Source organism: Acomys russatus, chromosome 2, assembly GCF_903995435.1.
Source record: "Acomys russatus chromosome 2, mAcoRus1.1, whole genome shotgun sequence".
Classification (NCBI taxonomy): Eukaryota; Metazoa; Chordata; class Mammalia; order Rodentia; family Muridae; genus Acomys; species Acomys russatus.
Window position 1 is genome coordinate 33,949,241 of NC_067138.1, and position 22,408 is coordinate 33,971,648.

The 22,408-nt window shown below is 42.2% G+C and overlaps 1 protein-coding gene across 1 annotated transcript in view; it reads right to left on the minus strand.

Annotated features, from left to right (window-relative positions):
• The window catches only part of Asph (aspartate beta-hydroxylase), a 210,404-nt gene that overhangs the window by 34,390 nt on the left and 153,606 nt on the right, over positions 1 to 22,408 (minus strand). Inside the window, exons 17-19 of the mRNA XM_051160059.1 lie at positions 14,829 to 14,927; positions 11,726 to 11,815; positions 5,896 to 6,033 (exon numbers count right to left, since the gene is read on the minus strand). Of these exons, the coding sequence (XP_051016016.1) occupies positions 5,896 to 6,033; positions 11,726 to 11,815; positions 14,829 to 14,927 (327 nt within the window). The remainder of the gene's footprint in view (positions 1 to 5,895; positions 6,034 to 11,725; positions 11,816 to 14,828; positions 14,928 to 22,408) is intronic.

The following is a 22,408-nucleotide window of genomic DNA, read 5'->3' on the forward strand; positions in this document are numbered from 1 at the left end:
GCTGGGCTTTCAACGCCCACATGGGCGTTCACATCTAATCTAGCCATAAACTGGTGCTGATCAAACTGCTAACCTCAAAGGGAGGGCAGAACTCTCAAGGTGTGGTGGCCCTTCTTGTTCAGGCAATAATTTCTACTTTCAACTGGCCACAGATTTTAATCCATGTTTTATATCGAACTCTAAGTTAAATATTTCCCAGGAACTTGGCACTCTGATATCTGTAAACTATATGCAACAACCTACCAACTTTCATGAAAATATACCCCAAAGAGAAAATACCGCTGTAACACTTTTCGCCGCTTCTTCCATCTAGTTTTATGAACTCCATGTCAGAGGATGTAACACAAGGCTGCATTTCACTCCGCCTCATCCTACACCATTAAGGAAACTCCACTCTCTGCCTTTGAACACACTAAGTCTCTTGAAGGAAGACATACTGGTAGTTACTGCAAGTCACTCAAGGGACCTAGACACACTCTGAGAAATTATTTTGAAAGTATTTTGACCAAATGTGACAACCACCATATCTGAAAGATTTCTATTTGAAGCTATCAAGGACTGGATGACCCGGAATATTCAAATCTGAAATTTTGAAATAGAAGCTTATCTTGATGTGTGTTTGGCAACCAAGCAGTGACGAGCCACGTGATTCCTCATTATTCTGTCATTACTGGCAGCAGTTGCCCAGAAATGGGTTTCTTTTTAAAAGACCATTCCATGCATGGTATTAATATTTCTGCAAGTTAAGGTACCAAAGTGAAATAGTGCCACATAGGTGTGAGCTGCAAGATGTCACCCATGCTGAGATTCTGTGTGGCTGGACTCAGATGAACAGGCAGGCTCTGCTTTACTTCTTAAATGAAGCCAATCTTGAATTAGGCAAGTGCTAAAACCTGGAAGCTCAGGTAATTGCAATTATAAATGACTTATAAATAAATAAATAGCAAAAGGAGAGCACAGGACCTAAGAGCAAATGCCACCAATTCTGAAGTCCACTGCAGGGTACAAGGGAGGACATGGATTTAAGGGGAAGGTGATCTGGATTAAAATGCCAGTCCTGAGACCATTACAGAATGGAATTTAGGCAAATGTCTTAACTTCTCTTATCCTTATGTCATTTATATATAAGTGATGCTGCTGTAAAGATTAGATTGGAAATATTATATAAAAGTGCTCAGCACATTGATGGCAGGTATGCAGCATTTAGTGGATGCTATTATTACATTATTCCCATAATACAGGGTATGTCAAAGTTAACTTTACAGTTGCTTTTAGAAACGCACAAAATCATGTAATTAAAATTATAACTGTCATAATATCAATAACTATAATCAATAATCAATAACTAATGTTTATTGAGCATTCCTACTTATTAACTCTTCAGAACAAAGGTAGAGTGGATGCCATGCACATCCTGCAGATAATGAAACTGAAATATAGAAAACATAGTCAATGGAACGACTCAGAAAATCCTAGCAGGCAGTGGGGTCAGATAGAGTCAGACTTGAAGGACCAATACATTTTAATTTTAAAACATTTTCACTTCAAAAAGTAAGCCCTTCCTCATTAAAGGTCATTCCCCATGATCCCAACCATTTGGACTCTAGAAAACACCTATCTCCTTTATCTGTTGATTTGCCCAGTGAGAACAGTTCATCTGAACACAACTTTATAATGTGCTCTTCTGGTGACTAACCTTTTTTTACTTCACATTTTTTTTTTACAGGTCCATCCAGGTTGAACTATGTATCAAGACTTCATTACTTTCAACCGTTGTAGTGTAGATTTACCACATCTTGTCTATTTGTTCTTCAGTTTGAAGGACTCTGATTTCACTAGAACAGACTTGTTGGGTTATGCACTCATTTTATGTTCTACTATTGAGGAGCAACCACTCTAGTCTCCAAAGCTCTTGGACCATTGTCTATATCCATCCCAAGTATTCAAAGGGTTCACTTTCTCCATATACACACCAATACTTGTTAATATCTGTCTTTCAAATAATAGTTTAGTGGATCTTAGCACTTTATTTAAAATAATCGAGTTTGGCTTAACACAACCATAATTTTAGTAATGCACTGACAGAATGTTGCCTTTTCTCTTCCACTATATGAAGACGCAGTGAGGAAGCACCACCTGTGAACCAGCAAACGAGCTCTTACCAGACACTGAGGCTTCTGGTATGCTCATCTTAGACTTCCCCGATACAAGAATATTCAAAACTACATCTGTATTGTTGCCAAGACGTTCTGCTCATAGGATTTTGTTACAGTATCCCAAACTGACCAAGACACTGGCTAAAACCATCAAGTTGGAAAGGCGAAGGAAACAGGAGTTTACATGGTACGCAAATTATCACAGTGGATGATAAGGATGATACATTTGGCCATGGACACAGAGGGAGAAGTCTATTTGGTAGTACAGAGTTCGTCAACACGCTTATAGCAGATAAACCATAAAAAGTGAAGATATGGCTCAGCCGTTAAGAGGACTGACAACTCTTCAAGAGGTCCTGAGTTCAATTCCCAGCAACCACATGGTGGTTCACAACCACCTATAATGTGATCTCATGCCCTCTTCTGGTCTGCAGGTGTACATGCAGGCAGAGCACTGTGTACATAATAATAAATAAATAAATATTTTTTTTAAAGTGAAGATAACTTTAAAAATTAATGACAAAAATGAAAACAAAGAACAGAGAAAAAAATATTTGAGTGTAAGTGCATGCTCAAAGACAGCCAGGATGCCCAACACTGTAAGCTGCCTTCCCAGGAGTGCTCTGGCTTTGTTAGGGTACCCACCTCCCCAGATAAGCCACCCCATTCAGAGGAAGCCCTCTGGCTGTATTTATTGGCTTGAGAATAACTTCACCTGGCCTCGCCGGTCAAACTGACTCAGTCAGACTGAAAGGACAGGCCACTGGTCTGGGATGGTGGAGACGTAGTCCTTTCCCTCCCCCGCCGCTGGTTGCCCACTCTCACCCATCCCTCACCCCACCCCCACCCCCGACACCTGGAAGCCTGTTATCAGCTACTCTGTATCTCAGGCTCCCTTGTGTCTGTGAGTGCCCATGTGACATGCCATTACCAGCAGGAAAGGGTCTGCCTGGAAGTCCTAACCCCAGTCCTGGTCCTGCTGGAAGCATTCTCTCATCAGAGGGAGCTGACGAAAGAGGACATGAAAGGCCAAGAAACCTTTTTCCTAACTGTCCCACCCACAAATTCTATTCTAATACCAGGCTTCTAGCTACGAGAATCAATCAGGCTCCCTGTTGCTGAAGCAATCTTTGGGTTTCATTTCTCTTACTTGAACTTGAAAGCATCCTATAGCAGGTAGCCTAACTCCCAAAGAGTCCAGGAAACGTGAATGATACAGTAGAATCAGCAGAGCTCGGTGTGTGCTCGGAGGGAAGATGAATTCTCAGGAGGAAACATAAAAGGACCGACAGCGCTACAAGCTGTGGATTCATCAAGATGGTCCTGCGCTCCTTCTGCTCGGATGTGGGGCCTCTTAGACAAATCCTCACATCCTCGCCAGCCTGCTTCCCAATCTGCAAAGTGCTTAGAGCCTGAGGGAGGGAAGGCTACTTTAAAATCAGAGAGTGTGATTATAAGGACGCAGTTATATGAAAAAAGAACAGTCAAATAATGCCTATTTCCTAAGCACAGCGGAAGTGTACTGTAGCTCTTCCTAATTCACCAATCGAGTCTAGTAAGTCTTAAATGCATTGCATTCCAGGTGGGTTTTTTTTTTTCATACAAAATGTGACTAATTTAAAATATACACCCAAAGGTAAAAAGGAAAGAACACAGACCTTCCCCATGTGCATCATGCAGATTTTAGAATTAGCAGTGTTTGTCACCCTAGTCACCCTTATACATAAGAGCATTAGTTGTTGGAAAAGCAGAGTGTAGCATGTTCTACAAACTGCTGAGGCCAAAACATGGAAGCCCATCTGACCGGCAACATAAACTTTTCATTTGAAATATAAAACAACATATTAAAATTGTTAGTTAATCAATACCCAGCCCTATTTTATTAATGTGCCTAAGAACATAGTTAGCCCAAAGCAAACATAAGCTTGTCAATCCCTACCAAAGTTACATATAGCTTTTAAGTTCAGATTTACTCTACTGATATAAAATGCTCCTAGGCAGGAGAGATGGCTCAGCAGTTAAGGGCAATGGCTCCTCTTCCAGAAGACCAGGATTCAAATCCCAGCACCCACATGGCAGGTTATAACTGTCTGCAACTCCAAGATTTGACACCCTCACACAGATGAACATGCAGGCAAAGCACTAATGCACATTAAAAAAACAAAACAAAACAAAAAACAGTAAGTACATTAAAAAAAAAAAGAAAAAGAAAAAGTTTTCATGTTTCATAGCTATTAAGCTGTCAGAATCACTTTGTCTCCATTACATACTTGTTATGATCTTTTATAAAAATATTTGTATCATATTTACGCTTTTTTGTTCTGTGGCCTCAACGTCAGAAGTTCTCAAAGTACAGTCTAGAAATTCCTGAGGTTCTGGACCTTTCAGGAATTTGAAAGGCCCAAACCATCCTCAAGGAGAATATTTGGCTCTCTGTCTTGTGCTCAAGGCCATGGAGGAGTTTCCAAGGGCTGTGTGACCTCTAACAACACTGCTATAGTGGAAGTGGGACATAGACACTGGACTCCAGCAGTCTTCTACTAAACCAGGCACCGAAAAGACTTGTAAATATATGTCATAATTTTAATCTTCTCATCAGTTTTTCTATTTTGAAAATATAATTGCTTGCTTGGTCACATATGACATTATTTTTAAGGAATTAATACATAGAACTGAAATTTTTATTTCAATTTTACTTTTTGATTATTATATAGAAAGGAACAGCCCCCTCCACAGCCCAAACAAAAATCCCCAGAAAGCTCAATAATTTTTAAGAGTTGTTATCCTAGCACTCTGGGAGGTAGAGGCAATTGGATCTCTGTGAGTTCAAGGCTAGCCTGGTCTACAAAGTGAGTCCAGGACAGCCTAGGCTACTCAGAGAAACCCTGTCTCAAAAACAACAACAACAACAAACCCAAACAATCAATCAATCAAACAAAAAACCCCAAACAAAACAATACAAACAAACAAAATATCAAAAGGTTTGAAAACTGCCGTTCCACACACACTTCCTTTCTTGTTATCTAACACCGTGTAGGTTAATTTTGGTTGATGATGTGAGGTAGAGTCACTAGGAAGGAAGAGTTGCCTTCAACAGATTGGCCTATGAACAAATTGGTGGGGGCAGTTTTTAATTAGTGATTTATGGAGGAGGGTCCAGCCAACTGTGGGCAGTGGCATCCTTGGGCAGGTGGTCCTGGGATATATAATAAAGCAGGCCAAGTAAGTGCTGAGGAGCAGTATGGCAAGCAGCACCTCTCCCCCATGGTCTCTGCTTCAGTTTCCACCTCCAGGTTGACACCTTGAGCTCCTGCCCTGGCATCCTCTGATGATGGACTATGACCAATAAGCTGAAATAACCATTTCATCCCTAAGTTTGTTTTGGTCTATGTTTTATCACAGCAACAGAAAGTAAAAATAGGCCAGAAATTGGTACCAGGAACAGGGTTTTGTTGAGATGAACTCGACTGTGTTATTTTGGCAAGGGAAGATTTTGGAGCTCTGGGTTAGAAGAGGTCTGTAAGTGCTCAGAGCTTACAGATCTGGCTTTGGGTGCCAGAAATACAGGAATGTACCAAGATGGCGGCTTAGCTCATGAAACTTCAGCTAGAAGAGGTTTTTGGTTTTTTTGGGTTTTTTTTGACTAGAAATAAAAGAACCTTTCTCTAACATCCCTTCCACAGCCTGTGGTGTCAGAAAGATGTAGGTTGGGTGGGTTGCTGTGGAAGTTAACACTCACCTTCACCAGCTCTGTGTAGCCAGTCTCCCTGGGTGTCCACCATGGCTGAGCCTTTAGACCGTTCACATTGTAGAGGGAACGCTGCCAGACAGAGGCAAAATGTCCTCTCTTGTGGCCAAGCTCATACCACTTATATGCCTGAAAGAACAGAAAAGCTGCTTTATACTGCTCTTTTCGAGGACACATTTTTCATTCCGAAATTAATTGAGGAGGGACTGTAAGCTAGTGCAGATGCCCCCTGACTCACGGTGCGGCCGTCACACAGGCCTACTTCCTCGTGAGGCACAGAATGTCTTTCTTCAGCATCCGTGCTCCCGCAGAGGACCCATGATGCATGACTGACGAGGGCACAGCTCACCCCCACTGCACAGCACCACAGATACTGTGGTGCTATATATTGGTGCCCTGGGAAGAGCTCAAAAGCCAAAATGTGAAAGTGTGGTTTCTATTGAATGCAGACTGCTTCCACACCCCACAAAGCTGAAAAGCCTGAAAAAAAAAGTATGACCTATCTTAATGAAGGTACTATCTGTTGGTAGCATCTGTGGTTTAGCTAAGCATCTATAAGCTGTTAGGATAAGCGAACCCTAGCATCCTAGTTTCACTCTCAGGCTGTCAGCTTTGTGGATTCTGGATTCATGCCCCACCTATTTTGGTTTCCACACATCTAAGCCAGTTTAGAACTCATCTGTTGGAAATACACATCATTTAAGACACCGAAGGAGGCCATGTTTGTATTTAGCTTTCATTTTGTGCGTTCAATTTTTATACATTTTTTTAAAAAGAATGGATTATGATTTAAACAATTTCAAATACATTTGCTATTTACTGAAATGGGCTGCTAAAATCAAGAATAAATGATTTTCCTAGTAACTTTCTTTGATGTCCCCCGGTGGCAGAATAGATATAAAGGAAATATTTTTCTGAGTTGGTAATAAATTGTGTGGTACCTATAGATATACTATACAGAGTATAGTAAAAAATAGTCTGATATACTGTACTGTACTTTGTTCATGGTGTATATACATTTTCTGTAATAAAGGACAATACTCCTAGTTTCACGTTGACTCTCATGATACAGCTGGTATCTAAGACTAGCTCCACCCCCCAACCCCCCCAACCCCCTGACAACTGGCTGCAGAGTACTTGCTCCATATGGCTGGCCAAAATCAGGCCCTGCCATATGGTCACAGGTGGTCCTACCCTCAGGCTGCCTGCCTCACACACCCATTTTCTTTGGACAGAAGTTTCCTAGTGGCAGCATCTCCTCCATTGCTACATCTGATCTAAGGACTGCTCTTGAGAACTGATTTTCTTTTCTCTTAAATGTGCAAGCCTCCCCCCACTTCATATATAGTGTCTCCTCACATAGGCCAGGGTGACCTCGCAGGTGCACTCCTCCTGCCTTGGCTTTCTTAGCCCTGGGATTGTAGGCATGTGCTATCATACCTGGTTAAACATACATGCTTTAATCAATAAAAAGAAGCTTTTAATGTTCACTTAAATAGCTTCTTTGTAAAACTCTAGATGTAATAATTTAAACATAGAAACTATTGACTACTTACCGTATTTTAGTGTATGAAACTATTAAACCTTTGAACGTATTTAACAGTCATGTTTCAAACTTTTCTTACTCATCACAGTAGAGGGTGGGATCGGTGCCCTTTTCATTTCCCACAGCACTCCACTATTTGCCTTTTACATAGATGACCTCGTCGATCTTTCTGGAAGCTCCAAATATTTCCATCTTATAAATGTTGAAACTGAGGGTTATAATAGCTAAATTCCTTGAACAAGAATACAAGGCCCCTGAAAACAAGCTAAATACCCTTTCTCTCTTTTTATTATCTTTTGAAACCATTAAAAAACCTCTTAATTATCTTTCTCATTAAAATCTCAAAGAGCACACATGCTAATGTTTCTTACATATTTTCCTTGAAACACATGCAAGTTGGGCCCAGAGTTCCTTTAAAGCCCAGAAAGTTAAAATGGCTAACTGACATCAGGCTGAAAAAAGGAAAATAGCACTCATCTTTGAAATTAATTTGATCATTATGGTTTCAGCCAATTTGAATTTAAGACTTTATTTTCTAAGCCTTCTGCTGTTCAGCTGAACACTATTAATTACAATATATGGTTCTTAAAAAAAAAAAAGTCTGGCAGTTCATTAATTTTTGAATCATCAGTAATTCATTTGAAGAACTAGCCATATTGACTGAGTAATAGGAAGAAAAGCAATTCTAGGACAACCCAAACAGCAGACAGTGTGGCTCAGGGTGCATCCTCCTGGTCTCAGGTTTGGGGCTGCCCTGTGCTAGATGCCTGGGCCAGGTCCTTACAGTAGCTGTTCACACTACCTGTACACTCTGCTCTGATGCTCACAGTAACCAGTGAGCATCGAACAACAGCCTCGAATTTGCATTCCTCTGTTATTTCTCCTTTATCAGAAATAAAATCCTCACAATGATAGATCGGAAATTTTAAAATTCCATCTACTGGTATATTATAGGAAGAATTCAACAAATTAGGCTAGATTAAAAAAAATGACAACAAAAATTTTCTAGAAAATTCAATCAAATAAGAAACCTGTGCAAATGACCTTTGAGTAGAGGTCATTTATCAGGAGTTTTGTATACATGATAAAAAACCAGTGAGGCTGGCAGCAGCTTGCCTTGCTTTTTGTTTTGTTTTCTTTTTTCTTTTGAAACAGGGCCATGCAGCCCAGGTGGATGTCAGACTTGCTGTTCAGCTGAAGATGACTTTGAACTTTTGGACCTCCTACCTTTACTTCCCCGGTGCTGGTACAATGGGATGTAGCACCACACCTTCCTTATGTGGTGCTGGGGACAGGAACACTGGGCAAGAACAATAGGAACTGAGGTATACTCACAGCCTTGGGCTACCTTCCTAAGTGTGTTCTGCATCGATGTCATTTCTATTTTTGTCAAGTTATTGCTCTGTGGTCCTTACATCGACACAGACACACACACAGACACACACATACACACACAGACACACACACACACACACACACACACACACACACACACACACACACAGAGTGAAAGATTCCAGCTCTGAAATCTATGCAATGGATCTGCTCTGAGAGGCCCACCATGATCTGATCTGTACACTGGGGCCTGGAGACACATTTTTGATAGTAACATTACGTTGCAACTTGCCTGTGTTGAACTGTAATAGACACGGAATAGAAACAGGGCTTATTTTCAATCACAGATGTTTTGAGAATAAGGTGGCCAGGCAGAAAACGGAAATAATGTAAGAAGCCACAGCCAGGTTCTTACAACACTCACTGAGGTGGCCAATGAGAAACTGGATTTAATGTCCCCTGAACAAAGTGGGGCTGCCAATGGGGCCAGTAAGAGAGGAAAAGAGGGAGGAGCTAAGGCTGACCCCAGTTTTGATTCAGAAGTTGGCAATAAGGGAACCAAAGACAGAGTCTTAAGGGGAAATAACTCAGAGGAGAAAAGCGAACTTGCTGTGTGATCTCATGCAGTGCCCTCAGGCTGGCAGTGGATGCGTGAACCTGCACTTGGAGAATGAGACTAGGTATGGAGACAGAATGTGGACTGAAGCTACGGGGGCTCCGAAGCTTCACAGCTGCAGGGCCGCCATGGTTTGTCTTCTGCTCTTGCTCCACCACACTAAAGGAAATGTTCATTAAACTCCATTTTCTCATCAGCTGCAGCAGTGGCTGTGGGTTTGCCTCCTACGAGTCAATCGTCTTTCAGGACGGGAGCGAGCCCATGGATGAGAGCACAGAGGGCAGCTGCTTCCTAGCAGGTAAATTCTGACATAGACTCAACATCTAGTACTGGGTTATGTTAGCACGGGGCTTCTACAGGTTTGTTTCTGTATGGTGTAAGTGGGGATCCTTGTGAACTTTCCAAATCCAGGAACTGTGCTGTTCTTTGCATATTAATGTTAATTATGCTGGTAGAACAGTCCCTAGGCTTAAACATCAGGCTCGTAACAAGTGTTCAGTGGTGAATTCATTGTCCTTTAAGTGAGAGCTGTTTTCATCGAAGATACGAGATAAAGTAGATTTCTTTTTATCTGTCTCTGTTCTGCACCACAAAATGTTCAAAGATAAATTTAATTTGAGACAATTATATTTACGGTAATTGAACACAAACTTTTACCTAGTGCTGGATACTGTAGCACACATTTTCTTCTCCTTTTCATTCAAAGGAGAGTTCTTTTTCCATCAATAAGCATGAAGGAACAAAATAATGGTTACCCATCCGCGATGTCTTACTCCCCCCATCTCTTCACTTGCAGAGCCTTATTCTATTTTAGTCACATGATTGGTAGGTTAAAGGGGAAAGTACACACAGATGGAAGTGTGAAAAGGAGATGATGCCAATCACTTACACTGCTAATGCTCCTTCCTGTTATCTGCAGGAGACTACATAGCCACAACACCCCTTGCTTCTCTGAGCTTTCAGGTGTCCAGAGATGCCTGATATTCTTATTGAATTTAGAAGTTTGAAGTGCTGTTGTCCTTAGATGTCACACAGGGAAGGCAGTGGTTACAAAGAGTCACTGCCTCATCTGCCCTGCTTGCTTCAGACTCTGAAGCCAGCTGAGTGAGAATTCCTATAATGGTACAGGATGGAAGAGGTGGGCCTCGTTGTTTGTCGGTATGCAATTCCCAAGGGTTGGGAAAAGGCTAGACACTCATGGTACGTGATTTCACAACCAATGTCCTATTTACACAAGCTCACAACTGTGCTCAGGAAAGACGTAATGATCAAGAAGATGCTATGTCAGTTGTTTTGGTTACTATATATCGTGTGTGTGTGTGTGTGTGTGTGTGTGGTGTGTGTGTGTTGGTACCTGTCATTATCCTAGCTATAAATGTTCAGCTTAAATTTAATAGAAAAATTACATGGTTAACCATTAAGACTGTGCTGAGGGATTAGCCAAATAGTTAGTTTTAAAAACATGTACTTCAGAAATTCCAAAATAAAACAAAACTAATCTTTGTAAATGTTTTTCAAAATTAACAAAGTAGAGGGATCCAGAGGGTCCTAGAAACCTACAAGTAGAACATTATGATAGGCAGATTTGGGCCCAGGGGTCCCGCTCAAACTAAGGCACCAGCCAAGGACAATACAGGTGGTAAACTTCAAACCCCTACCCAGATCTAGCCAATGGACAGAACATTCTCCACAGTTGAGTGGAGAGTGGAGTCTGACTTTCACACGAACTCTGGTGCCTCATATTTGACCATGTCCCCTGGAGGGGGAGACCTGGTGGCACTCAGAGGAAGGATAGCAAGTTACCAAGAAGAGACTTGATACCCTATGAGCATATACCGGAGGAGGAAATCCCCCTCAGGAACAGTCATAGGGGAGGGGAATAAGGGGAAAATGGGAGGGAGGGAAGAATGGGAGGATACAAGGGATGGGATAACCATTGAGATGTAACAAGAATAAATTAATAAAAAATTAAAAAAACAACAACAAAAAACAAAATTAAAACAATGTTAGAAAGCTCTGTATATCTTGATTCCAAAGATACCTTTCCCAGGCAGCATCTATGTTTCTCTGCACACATAGATACAATTACACACACACACACACACACACACACACACACACACACACACACACACCAAAAGAAGTACTTTTCAGATTACACATTTGATAACTTGGAAAAAATAAGTAAACTGTAAAATCCAAACCCATAATTTATAATTTATACTTACCATGTTTGTAAAGTTCTACCTGGTTTCTAGAGGTGATAATCTCCCACACACACCCTATCGTCACTGGAATAAAGTGACAAACGCGTCCAGCAGTACCTCTTTGTTCCCGACCCTCTGCATGGCGTCACCCAAGTGGAAATAAAAGCGGCCGTCGTCCGTGCCAGGATCCCCGGATTCGATTCCTTCCTGGAAAAGACAGTGTTACCATCCACGAAGGCTAACATCTGATGTCTCATTCCTTGATTTCTCCAGATTTTTAAAAAATGTATGAACTATAATATCATACAGGAAAACAAAAGACTTTGAAAATTATATCTAATTATTAAAATTGGACAATGAGGTTGGTCTACATTTTACAGTGTAAAACTAAAATGAGATTATCAATCTAAATTTAATAATAAGGTTATCATTAACTAATAAGGGAATAGCCCATAAATTAGCAAGCACTCTGCGTACTTCCACAGTGGGAGCTATCATATTTCAATATTGCAGATGATTTCTCTGTCTGGGTATTTTGACATTTATCTTGCTCTCCAAGTCTGACCATATGCCACCTCCAGTCTTTTTATCTTGAAACCCAAACACTTCATTCCTCGTGTTACAAGAAATGACAGTCCAAGTGTAAGTAGTATTTCTTCCTACGCCATAAACATGTGCCATAAGCAGTTAATGAAACTTCTTACTAAAATTTTCGGGATTCAAACCAACTGGAATTTTGACACATGTAATTTTTACTGAACAATTTCTATTGTGAAATGCTTTGCTCTCTCTTCCCTCTTTTCACATAGGCACTGGCATTGAAAGCTTTGTTTTAAAAAGGGAAGATACAATACCAAGAGACTGAACATGGGGGGGGAGAAAAACAGACAAAAGTGAAATAGTTTAGTAGTGAGGACTTCTTTTCTGAAAGTTAGATCTTTGGGGCCTCCCTACAAAAGACCCATTCATTATCTGAGGGCTGGCAAAATGGCTGAGTTAGGGCACTTGCTGTCAAGGAGGGAACCAGTTCCTGCGAGTTGTCCTCTGACCTTCAAGTACAAGATATGGATGCACATGCTCCATTATCCTTATGGTTATGTGTATATATATTGTCAGACCAGTGCACATGCCCACAGAGCCCTGGACAGAACAAAGGCATCTGCAGTGTCTGATGACAGCCAGGACATTTGCAAATACAAGCCATCTTGGCGGGGGTTGGGGGGGGGGGTGGGGGTGCGGGGGAGGCTCCAGTGGCACAATTGGGTAGCGTGCAGTACTTACACAAGCCATCCAGGAGGCACCACTGCTCAGCTCTACGCCTCTGGGTTATGGGCCAGACAGAGAACTAAAAGTCTGTGTGATTACACACAGTGTGGGAATTCTTTTTTTTTTTTTTAATATTTTTTTATTAATTTATTCTTGTTACACCTCAATGTTTATCCCATCCCTTGTATCCTCCCATTCTTCCCTCCCCCCCCCAATTTTCCCATTATTCCCCTCCCCTATGACTGTTCCTGAGGGGGATTACCTCCCCCTGTATATGCTCACAGAGTATCAAGTCTCTTCTTGGCAACCTGCTGTCCTTCCTCTGAGTGCCACCAGGTCTCCCCCTCCAGGGGACATGGTCAAATGTGAGGCACCATGACAAAAAAACCAGAATAGCTAAAACAATCTTGTACAATAAAAGGTGCTCCGGAGGAATCTCCATACCTGATCTCAAACTGTACTATAAAGCAATAGTAATTAAAACAGCATGGTACTGGCACAGCAACAGGCTGGTTGATCAGTGGAATTGAATCAAAGACCCAGATATGAATCCACACACATATGGTCACTTGATTTTTGACAAAGAAGCCAAATCCATTCAATGGAAAAAGGATAGCATCTTCAACAAATGGTGCTGGTCTAACTGGAGGTCTATGTGTAAAAAAATGCAACTGGACCCATATTTGTCACCTTGCACAAAACTCAAATCCAAGTGGATTAAAGACCTCAACATAAAACCAGAGACACTAAGTCACTTAGAGGGAAAAGTGGAGAAGATCCTGGAACGTATTGGCACAGGAGACAACTTCCTGAACAGAACACCAACGGCCCAGGCCTTAATGTCAACCATTAATAAATGGGAATTCTTAAGATAGGCAACAAATGAGAATTGCTTGAAGACGTCACAGAAGCCAGCTATCCTGCTACTGTAGAGGGGGTTCAAAGCTCTCTTCAGCCACCTGTGCATTCAATAGCGCTTCTCTGTAGCAGGGCCTACTCTGAGCCACTGTATGGTTACTATTCAGAGACAAACTAAACTTAAATAAATTTTAATTCTCTCCACAGAGATAGTAGCCACATTCCAGATATTCAGTGCTCTCTGTCCCTTTGTCTCTCTCCTTGTCGTGTGTGTGTGTGTGTGTGTGTGTGTGTGTGTGTGTGTGTGTGTGTGTGTATTTTGGAGACAGGGTTTCTCTGTGTAACAGCCCTGGCTGTCCGAGAACTTACTCTATAGATCAGGTTGGCCTCAAACTCACAGAGATCTGTCTGCCTCTGCCTCCCGAGTGCTGAGCTAAAGGTGTGCACCACCATGCCCAGCAAAAGATAACTTTATTACAGTAAGAATTTTATTTGATAGCCCTGACCAAGACCAAGTGCGATTCTGGTGAACTGTCCATGCTTCAGTTAAATATGGTAGAAAAAGAAGTGACAAGATATTTTAAGACTTTGAGTGATTCCGAACAGTTGTTACCAGCGAAGTAAGTCTGAAGCATCTCCTGCGCGCTCCGGCGCTTTGGTCTCCAGCGTGTTTTGGGAGCTCGTGGCACCTTGCTTGCAGAAGGAGGTCACCAGGGGTGGCCCTCGCAGGTTATTCTGCTTCTGCTTCCCACTCATGCATTTTGATTAGTGGTCAGAGACCACAAGGTGAACAAGCCACCGTCGTCGCGCATTCTTGCCACCTCGAGCTCTGCCATGCCACGCCCACAATGGCATATTCCAGAAACTCAGAGCTCAGAACAAACCTTCCCTTAAATGATTTCCATTGAGAATTTTGGCAACAACCACGCCAAAGTAGCTCACGCAGTGTGTTTCTTCATGACATTCAGTCAGGGTGGAGGGGTATGTATGGCCTGTGAGACATGCACGCTGATGGTGGAAGACTCAGCAATGCGTGCCAACCAGTTAGAAGCCGAATCTAGAAGTGAGGAGATAGGGAGGAGACCAGGGCAGCTACCTTTAAGTAGGGAATGCTCTCCGCTATCTTGTTCTGTGCCTTCAGGATAAAGCCGTAATGCACTTTAGCAAAGCCGTCATTGGGTGTCACATTCAGAACCTGCATTCAAAGAAAACAAAGAGCTACTGTGACAGAGAAGAAACCGTACAAGTGACTGTCAAAACACATTCTAATTAGTTGTGCTGCACTTAGAATGGATTATGATGTTACAGCTTCAAACACCGTGGTAGCGTTTTGTCTCCCTGCTATCGTTAAACAAAACAAACCCGTTGCCTCTCAACTCAAGATGCTTTTCACACTCACTGAATAAAGTTGTGAATGAGAAGGCAGCTGCGGCTGGCGCATGGCTTTAGCACCACAACCAGAAAAATACCTGCCAATCGGTATGATTTCAAAGTTTTTCAGGAACTAGAGAAAATCACTCCGAATGTTTGTGCCTAAAGACAACTCTGAAGGGTTGCTCCACATGGCATTTATGCACATGCCTCAACATATCAAGATCCATTCATTCACTAAAATATCCATCAGTGGTCACTGAAGCGAGTGGCAGAGTGGGACAGGAAAAGAATTCTCAGTAAACTGCTACAGATGGTACGGTGACCTTAAAGGCATATCGGCATACAGGGCATTGCCTTGACCATGGAAATGACACCAGCTGTAGTATGGATCCCACATCACAGCACAGGACAGAGCATTGCTCCTGATGCTGACCTGCACCGAAGTATAACCATCTTGAATGATGAAACCTGACAGATGAAGCCAAACAATTGCCTGTATTTTTCATGGGTGTGGCAGGGAAAATTACCCGAGGAACTGACACAGGTTTAACATAACAGCAGATATGAGCACAGGGAGCCTTGTGGGTCTTGAATAACAATAGTGGACAGTCTTAAATGACTGCAACCTGTGTGTCAGCCTGGTGAGGTACCAGAAGCTAATTCTTTGATTCTGCACTGGGGCTGTGTGCAGAACGCCTGGGGAACCTGAGAGTACAACCTGTGTCCTGGTGCATCAACCTTTTGGAAGTGTGAGATTATTTTTGAAATGACAAGCTTAAAACTTATGAATGAAAATAAATTCTTGGGGAGTGCAATGATTTTAAGTGTTTAATATAAAGTCAGTGGGAAAAAAAACCAACAGTCTGTGATAAAACACAGGTGGGTTTTTCATATAAGCATCATTGTTCACCACCACATGCGTTTATTATGATTTAAGGATAAATTATGCAAAATGCCTCTAAACTAAATATTAACAGAGTGAAACTGACACAAAAGCACTGCGCTTGTGAGGCTGGCTGCTGAGGAAATGAATTCCTTGAACAAAGAGGAAGATGAAGACGATCCGATTGGTATTTGCTGGGAAAAGATGCCTGAGTGCCTCACCTCTCCATCCCTGAGCTGGTTTGGGAAAGTGAAGTCATAGCTACCACAGGAATTTCCCAGAGAAAGCACAAGGTACCTAGCAAGGAGCCATCACACCCACGCTGGAGTCAGTGCACGCACTGTCCATACTCCAGTGATTTGGGCCCATATTGGCTCCATCAGCTCACTGCTGTCCACTTCTGGCCCCCATGACCTTTAAGGCCTACTTAAGATTGTAACACTCAACACTTGACCTGTTACCACACTGGACCGAATCGCCTCACCCTTTCCTTCCCTCACACCTTCCTTCAGGGCCTCTTAACTGCTGACACTTTGCCCCCCTGCTGTTCACTCTCTACATGAGTGCCCAAGGGAAACCATTAGAGTCCAAGGTCTCGCCTGATCCTCCCTCAGGTTCACTGTACTCAGCATGACAGACTACACTGAAGGAGTCACCTCTACAGCCTCCATCTGCCTGGCTCTGCTCTTGCCCCTTCCAGCCATCCCTCTGAGACACACTGGGCTCCTCGCTGTTCATAGCAAGCCAAAGGCACCCCTGCCATGAAATGTTTGAAGTACTCCTTTGATTCAGACACTCTCCCCTACAGCATCCAAGTGGGTCATCCCTTTACTGGTGTGAGAATGCCCTCTGTCAACGTTACTACACTATGCCAGGGCATTCTGCCTGTGACAACCTCCCAGCCGGAAAACACCACCCACTCCCAGGCCTAGGTGCCCCCAAATTCTCTGTGTTTTCAGAGGATATATCACTATTTGACCCATTGGGATATTGTATTCCCTCTCAAACGGGTACTCTCTACAGGGACTTTGTGTCACTCATAGTGCATCCGCTGAGCTCGTTACAGCAGACTCTCAACAGCTCTGTGATCAAGGCACAGATGGGTGCATGCTCCTTCCCAGTAGAGTCTCTGCAAGCATGGCTGCTGCTGCGTCAGCTCATAGGCCCTAAACTAGAACCCCATGTTGAGACTTCGCCTCCAGGATGGAAAAGAATCGGTGCGGATCCTGATTCTGCCTCCACTGCTACAAACCAACCATAATTACTGCCCTACGTAGATGACAGCCCTGCCTACTGCAGGCACAGAGAAACCATCTCAAGTCACGATCAGAGTTGAGCATTTATTAGGATTTCAAAACCCACTAAATTCCTCTAGGCCCCAGATATACAAACATGAGTGAGACACTGTTCTCTCTCAAAGGGCTCTCAGGCAAGTACAGGAGACACGTCTGCAGCAGACAAGGATGCAAAGCTTCCAGGCACAAGCAGGAGTCCCAAGGAAGGAGGACCCAATCCCACTCATGGTGAGTGTGACTAGAAGAAAGGTCTAAAAGGCATCGAGGGATGTGCAGAGTCCAGGGAAAGGGAAGCAGGGGGCAACTGGGGGAAAGGCGTTCAAGGCAAAAGATGATGAGAAAATATGAAAAAAGCTTGTGGGGCTGGGGATGGAAGGGTGCCTCAGTGCTTAAGAACACGTGCTGATTGACACGAAGACCTGAGTGCAGACTCTGGCACCCATGTCACAAGGTGGGTGTGGTAGTCAGGATGGGAGATGCCACAAAGGCTCATATATTTTTAAACTTCCTCCCCAGATGTGGCTAATAGCGCTTGAGGTGGTGAGACGTTGCAGAGGGCATGTATTACTGCCGACAGGCTCCGAAGGTTTTCAGCCTTCTCTCACTTCCTGTTCTCTCTCTCTCTGCTTCCTATGTGTAGATGACAATAGGAAGAGCCAGCTTCCTGCCGCCATGCCTTCTCTGACTGTTGGCATGCTAGCCTGTCATGATGGGCTCTTTCCCTCTGGAACTGCAAGTCAAAACACACGAGCTGATGGGGCATTTCACATTCAGATTGCTATACCAACCTGTTGCTCGAGTTGCTTTTATCAGGGTATTTTATCACAGCAAGAGCAAAGTAATCAATACACTGGACATCACTAAGTGTCTGTGATGACTCCAGCTGTAAGGGAGCCAATGCCCTCTTCTGCCCTCCACAAACACAGGCAATGCATTTCCTGGCTCCACTCCCCCCACAACAAACATATTCTCTCTCTCTCTCTCTCTCTCTCTCTCTCTCTCTCTCTCTCTCTCTCTCTCTCACACACACACACACACACACACACACACACACACACACACAGGATGCTGTGAAACGGAAACAAGACAATAGACAAAGAAATGGGAGAAGAGGAAGAGGACAGGGGTCACATTGAATCATAAAACACTCTGTTTAGGGGCTTAAGAAAAATAATCCCCCAGGAAGAAGAAATTGCTAACACTTCTGCTCTGAAATACACTACTAGGAAGCAGGTTCCGAGCTCCATGCTCATTTGCATGTGGACAGCCAGGAATCCTTTCTGGTACATACAGAATCAGGAGAATAGGAAGGCTGCAGCCCCAGAGTGGCTGACAACACTGTCCCCACCTGTTTCGTTACATTTAGGCGCCACGCTTTTGCACTTTATAGGTGGATAGGCAGTGAATGTACAGGGTTAATAAACCCATAGATAAGAAACTCAGTAAAATGTCAAATGAGTAAAATGACATTATAGAGTCTTTGTATCTACCAATTATCTGTCTGACTATCTTCTTTCTATCTATCTATCTATCTATCTATCTATCTATCTATCTATCTATCTATCATCTATTGATACATTACCCAGAATAAAAATTCATTCAAGGTACATTTCAAGATTTTTAAAACACCACCTATTTCCTTTATCCAAGACGTCATTTTTCACAGTTAATTAGGACTCAAAAATATTAAATGGAACATACCTCCTGTGGAACCATCCTACCCCAGAGGCCAGGCCAGCATCCTGAACCTCAAGTACAATTGCCTCTGCACCCCACCAGTGCCTACACAACATAATCCCAATTGCCCCTCCTATCCTTGTCACCATATCTTGGCTCACACCTCTAGTGGAAGCCTCCTACTCCACCACCAGAAATCAAACTAGCATCGTGAACCCTAGTGGACCCCTGGACATATCAGAAGCCACACGCATTGTCAGAACTCCAGGCCCTAACTTGGGTGGCAACCCTCTGCTGGACCAAGGCTATCTGGGCCATCAGAAGTCCAGCCCCAACATGGGCAGAGACCATCTACTCAACCACAGGCCACTCCAGCCAGAAGGCCAGAGAGGAAACAGAAACCAAGGAATAAAACATCCACCAACAAAGGCAAACCCAGAAATTACACCTAGACCTATAATCACTCCAAATCCAGATGCCTAAATGTAAGTGTAAGAACACAATCAACAATAGCCAGGGTAATATGTCGCCACCAGAGAATAGCCATCCTACTACAGCAAACCGTGACTATTCTAACACAGCTGAAGCACAAGAAAATGGCCTGAAAACCAACTTTACAAAGATGATAGAAATCCTTAAAGAGGAAATGAACAAATCCCTTAAAGAAACTGAGGAAAAGACAATCAAAATGTTGGAGAAAAATCAGTAAAACCTTTAAAGAATGCCAAGAAAAAACAAATAGTTGAAGAAAATGAATGAAACCGTTCAAGAGCTAAAACTGAACATAGAAGAAACAAAGAAAACAGAAACACAGAGAATCCTGGGACTGGGAACTATGGATAAATAAACAGGAACTACAGACTCAGGCATCACCAACAGAATTCAAGAGATGGAAGAGAGAATCTTGGGTGCTGAAGACATGATAGAAGAAATAGATATATTAGTCAAAAAAAAAAAAAAAGTTAACTCTAAAAAATTCCTGAAACTAAACACCCAGGAAATCCAGGACCCTATACAGAGATCAAACTTAAGAATAATAGGAATAGAAGAAGGAGAAAATTCCCAGATCAAAGGCTAAAAAATATTTTTAACAAAATCATAGAAGAAAATTTTCCTAACCTAAAGAAGGACATATCTATAAAGGTACAAGAAACTTATAGAACATGAAAAGAAAGTCCTCTGGCCACGTGAAAAGTAAACCACTAAACACAGAGAACAAAGAAAGAATATTAAAAGCTACAAGAGATAAAGGCCAAGTAACATATAAAGGCAGACCTATTAGAACTAATTCCAACTTCTCAATGGAGACTCTAAAACTAGAAGGGCCTGGACAGATGTCCAGCAGACTCTAAGAGACCATGGATACAGCCCAGACTAGTATACCAGGAAAAACCTGCTATCACCATAGATGGAGAAAATAAAATATTCCATGATAAAGTCAAATTTAAACAATATCTATACACAAATCTAGCCCTACAGAAAGTACTAGAAGAAAAACTCCAATCCAAGGTAGTTAACTACACCCATGAAAATACAGGCAATAAATCAATAAATGATATCATACCAACATAACCAAAAGGACACATATACATGCCACCACTGCCAACAACAACATCATCATAGGAATTAACAATTATTGGTCATTAAAACCTCTCAAATATCAATGAACTCAATTCACCAATAAAAAGACACAGACAGAATGGATGTGAAAGCAAGATTCATCCTTCTACTGTATATAAGAAACACATCTCAACATCAAAGATACAGAGTAGAAGGTTGAAAAAAGGTTTTCCAAGCAAATGGACCCAAGAGGCAAGCTAGTGTAGCTATTGTAATATCTAGCAAAATAGACTTCAAACCAAAATTAATCAAAAGACATGGGGAAGGACACGTTATACTCATCAAAGGAAAAATCCACCAATGTGACATCTCAATTCTCAGATCCATGCCCTAAACGCAAGGGCACTCACATTTATAAAAGAAACACTATTAAAGTTTAAACCATACATCAAATATCACACATGGTAGTGGAAGACTCAGTATCCTACTTTCAACAATAGACAAATCATTCAGACATGAACTAAACAGAGAAATAATGGAGTTAACAGACATTATGAACCAAATAGACCTAATGGATATCTGTAAAACATTTCACCAAAACACAAAGGAATATATCTATATCTTCTTCTCAGTATCTCATGCAACATTCCCCCAAATCAACCACATATTCCATCACAAAGAAAGTCTCAACAGATATGAGAAAAATTGAACTCCTGCATTCTATCAGACCACAGTGGACTAAAGCTGGATTGCAACAATGAAAGAAACAATAGAAAGCCTACAAACACACTGAAACTGAACAAACTCTATACTGAATGACTACTGGGTCAAGGCAGGAATAAAGAAGGAAATTAAAGACTTCCCAGAATTCAATAAAAATTAATGTACAACATACTCAAACTTATTAAATACAAATCAAAACAACTTGAAGCTTCCACCTTACACCTGTTAGAATGGCTAAGATCAAAAACACAAACGACAGCTCTGCTGATGAGGATATGGAGCAAGGAGAACACACCTCCATTGTGGGTGGCAGTGCAAAGTTGTACAGACACTTTGGGAATCAATATGGCAGTGTCTTAGAAATTGAGACTCGATCTGCCTCAAGACCCAGCCATACCATATACCTAAAGGATGCTCCATCCAACCACAAGGACAGGTGCACAACTATGTTCATAGCAGCTTTATTCGTAATAGCCAGAAATTAGAAACAATCTAGATGTCCTTCAGTAGAAGAGTGGTTTTTTTAAATGTATACATTTACATTATGGGATATTGCTAAGCTGTTAAAAAAAGTGACATCATGAAAATTTCTGGAAAATGGGTGGAACTAGAAAAAAATCATTCTGAGTGAGGGAACCCAGATCCAGAAAGGGAAACATGGAATGTACTGTCTTATAAGTGGATATTAGCTGTAAAGTAAAGCATAATCATGTTATTACCCCACAGACTCAGAGAGGCTAAGTAACAAGGAAAGCTCAAGGGGGGGACACAAGGATCTCCTTGGAAAGGGGAAATAGAATAGACTTCATGAGTGGACTGGGGGTTGATGGGGATGGGAACAGGTAGGCATGGGGGCATGGAGGGAGAGAATACTGGGAGAAGTGACTGAAATTGGTGAAGGGAGGGCATTTGGGGACAATGTTAGAAACCCAGGACACTAGTGAAGACTCCTAGTAATGGGGGACAGGTGCCTCTGTCACCAGGCAAGGCCTCAAGTGGGGAGATTGGGACAGCAATCCACCCACAAAAATCTCAGATGTACAGTTTTTAATGCCTACGGGAAATGCTAAGATGGGAGCCCAGCATAACCCTTATCAGAAAGACCAGAGAGACTTCATCCAGCATCTGATTAAAGCAGATGCTGAGACTTACAACCAAGTATTA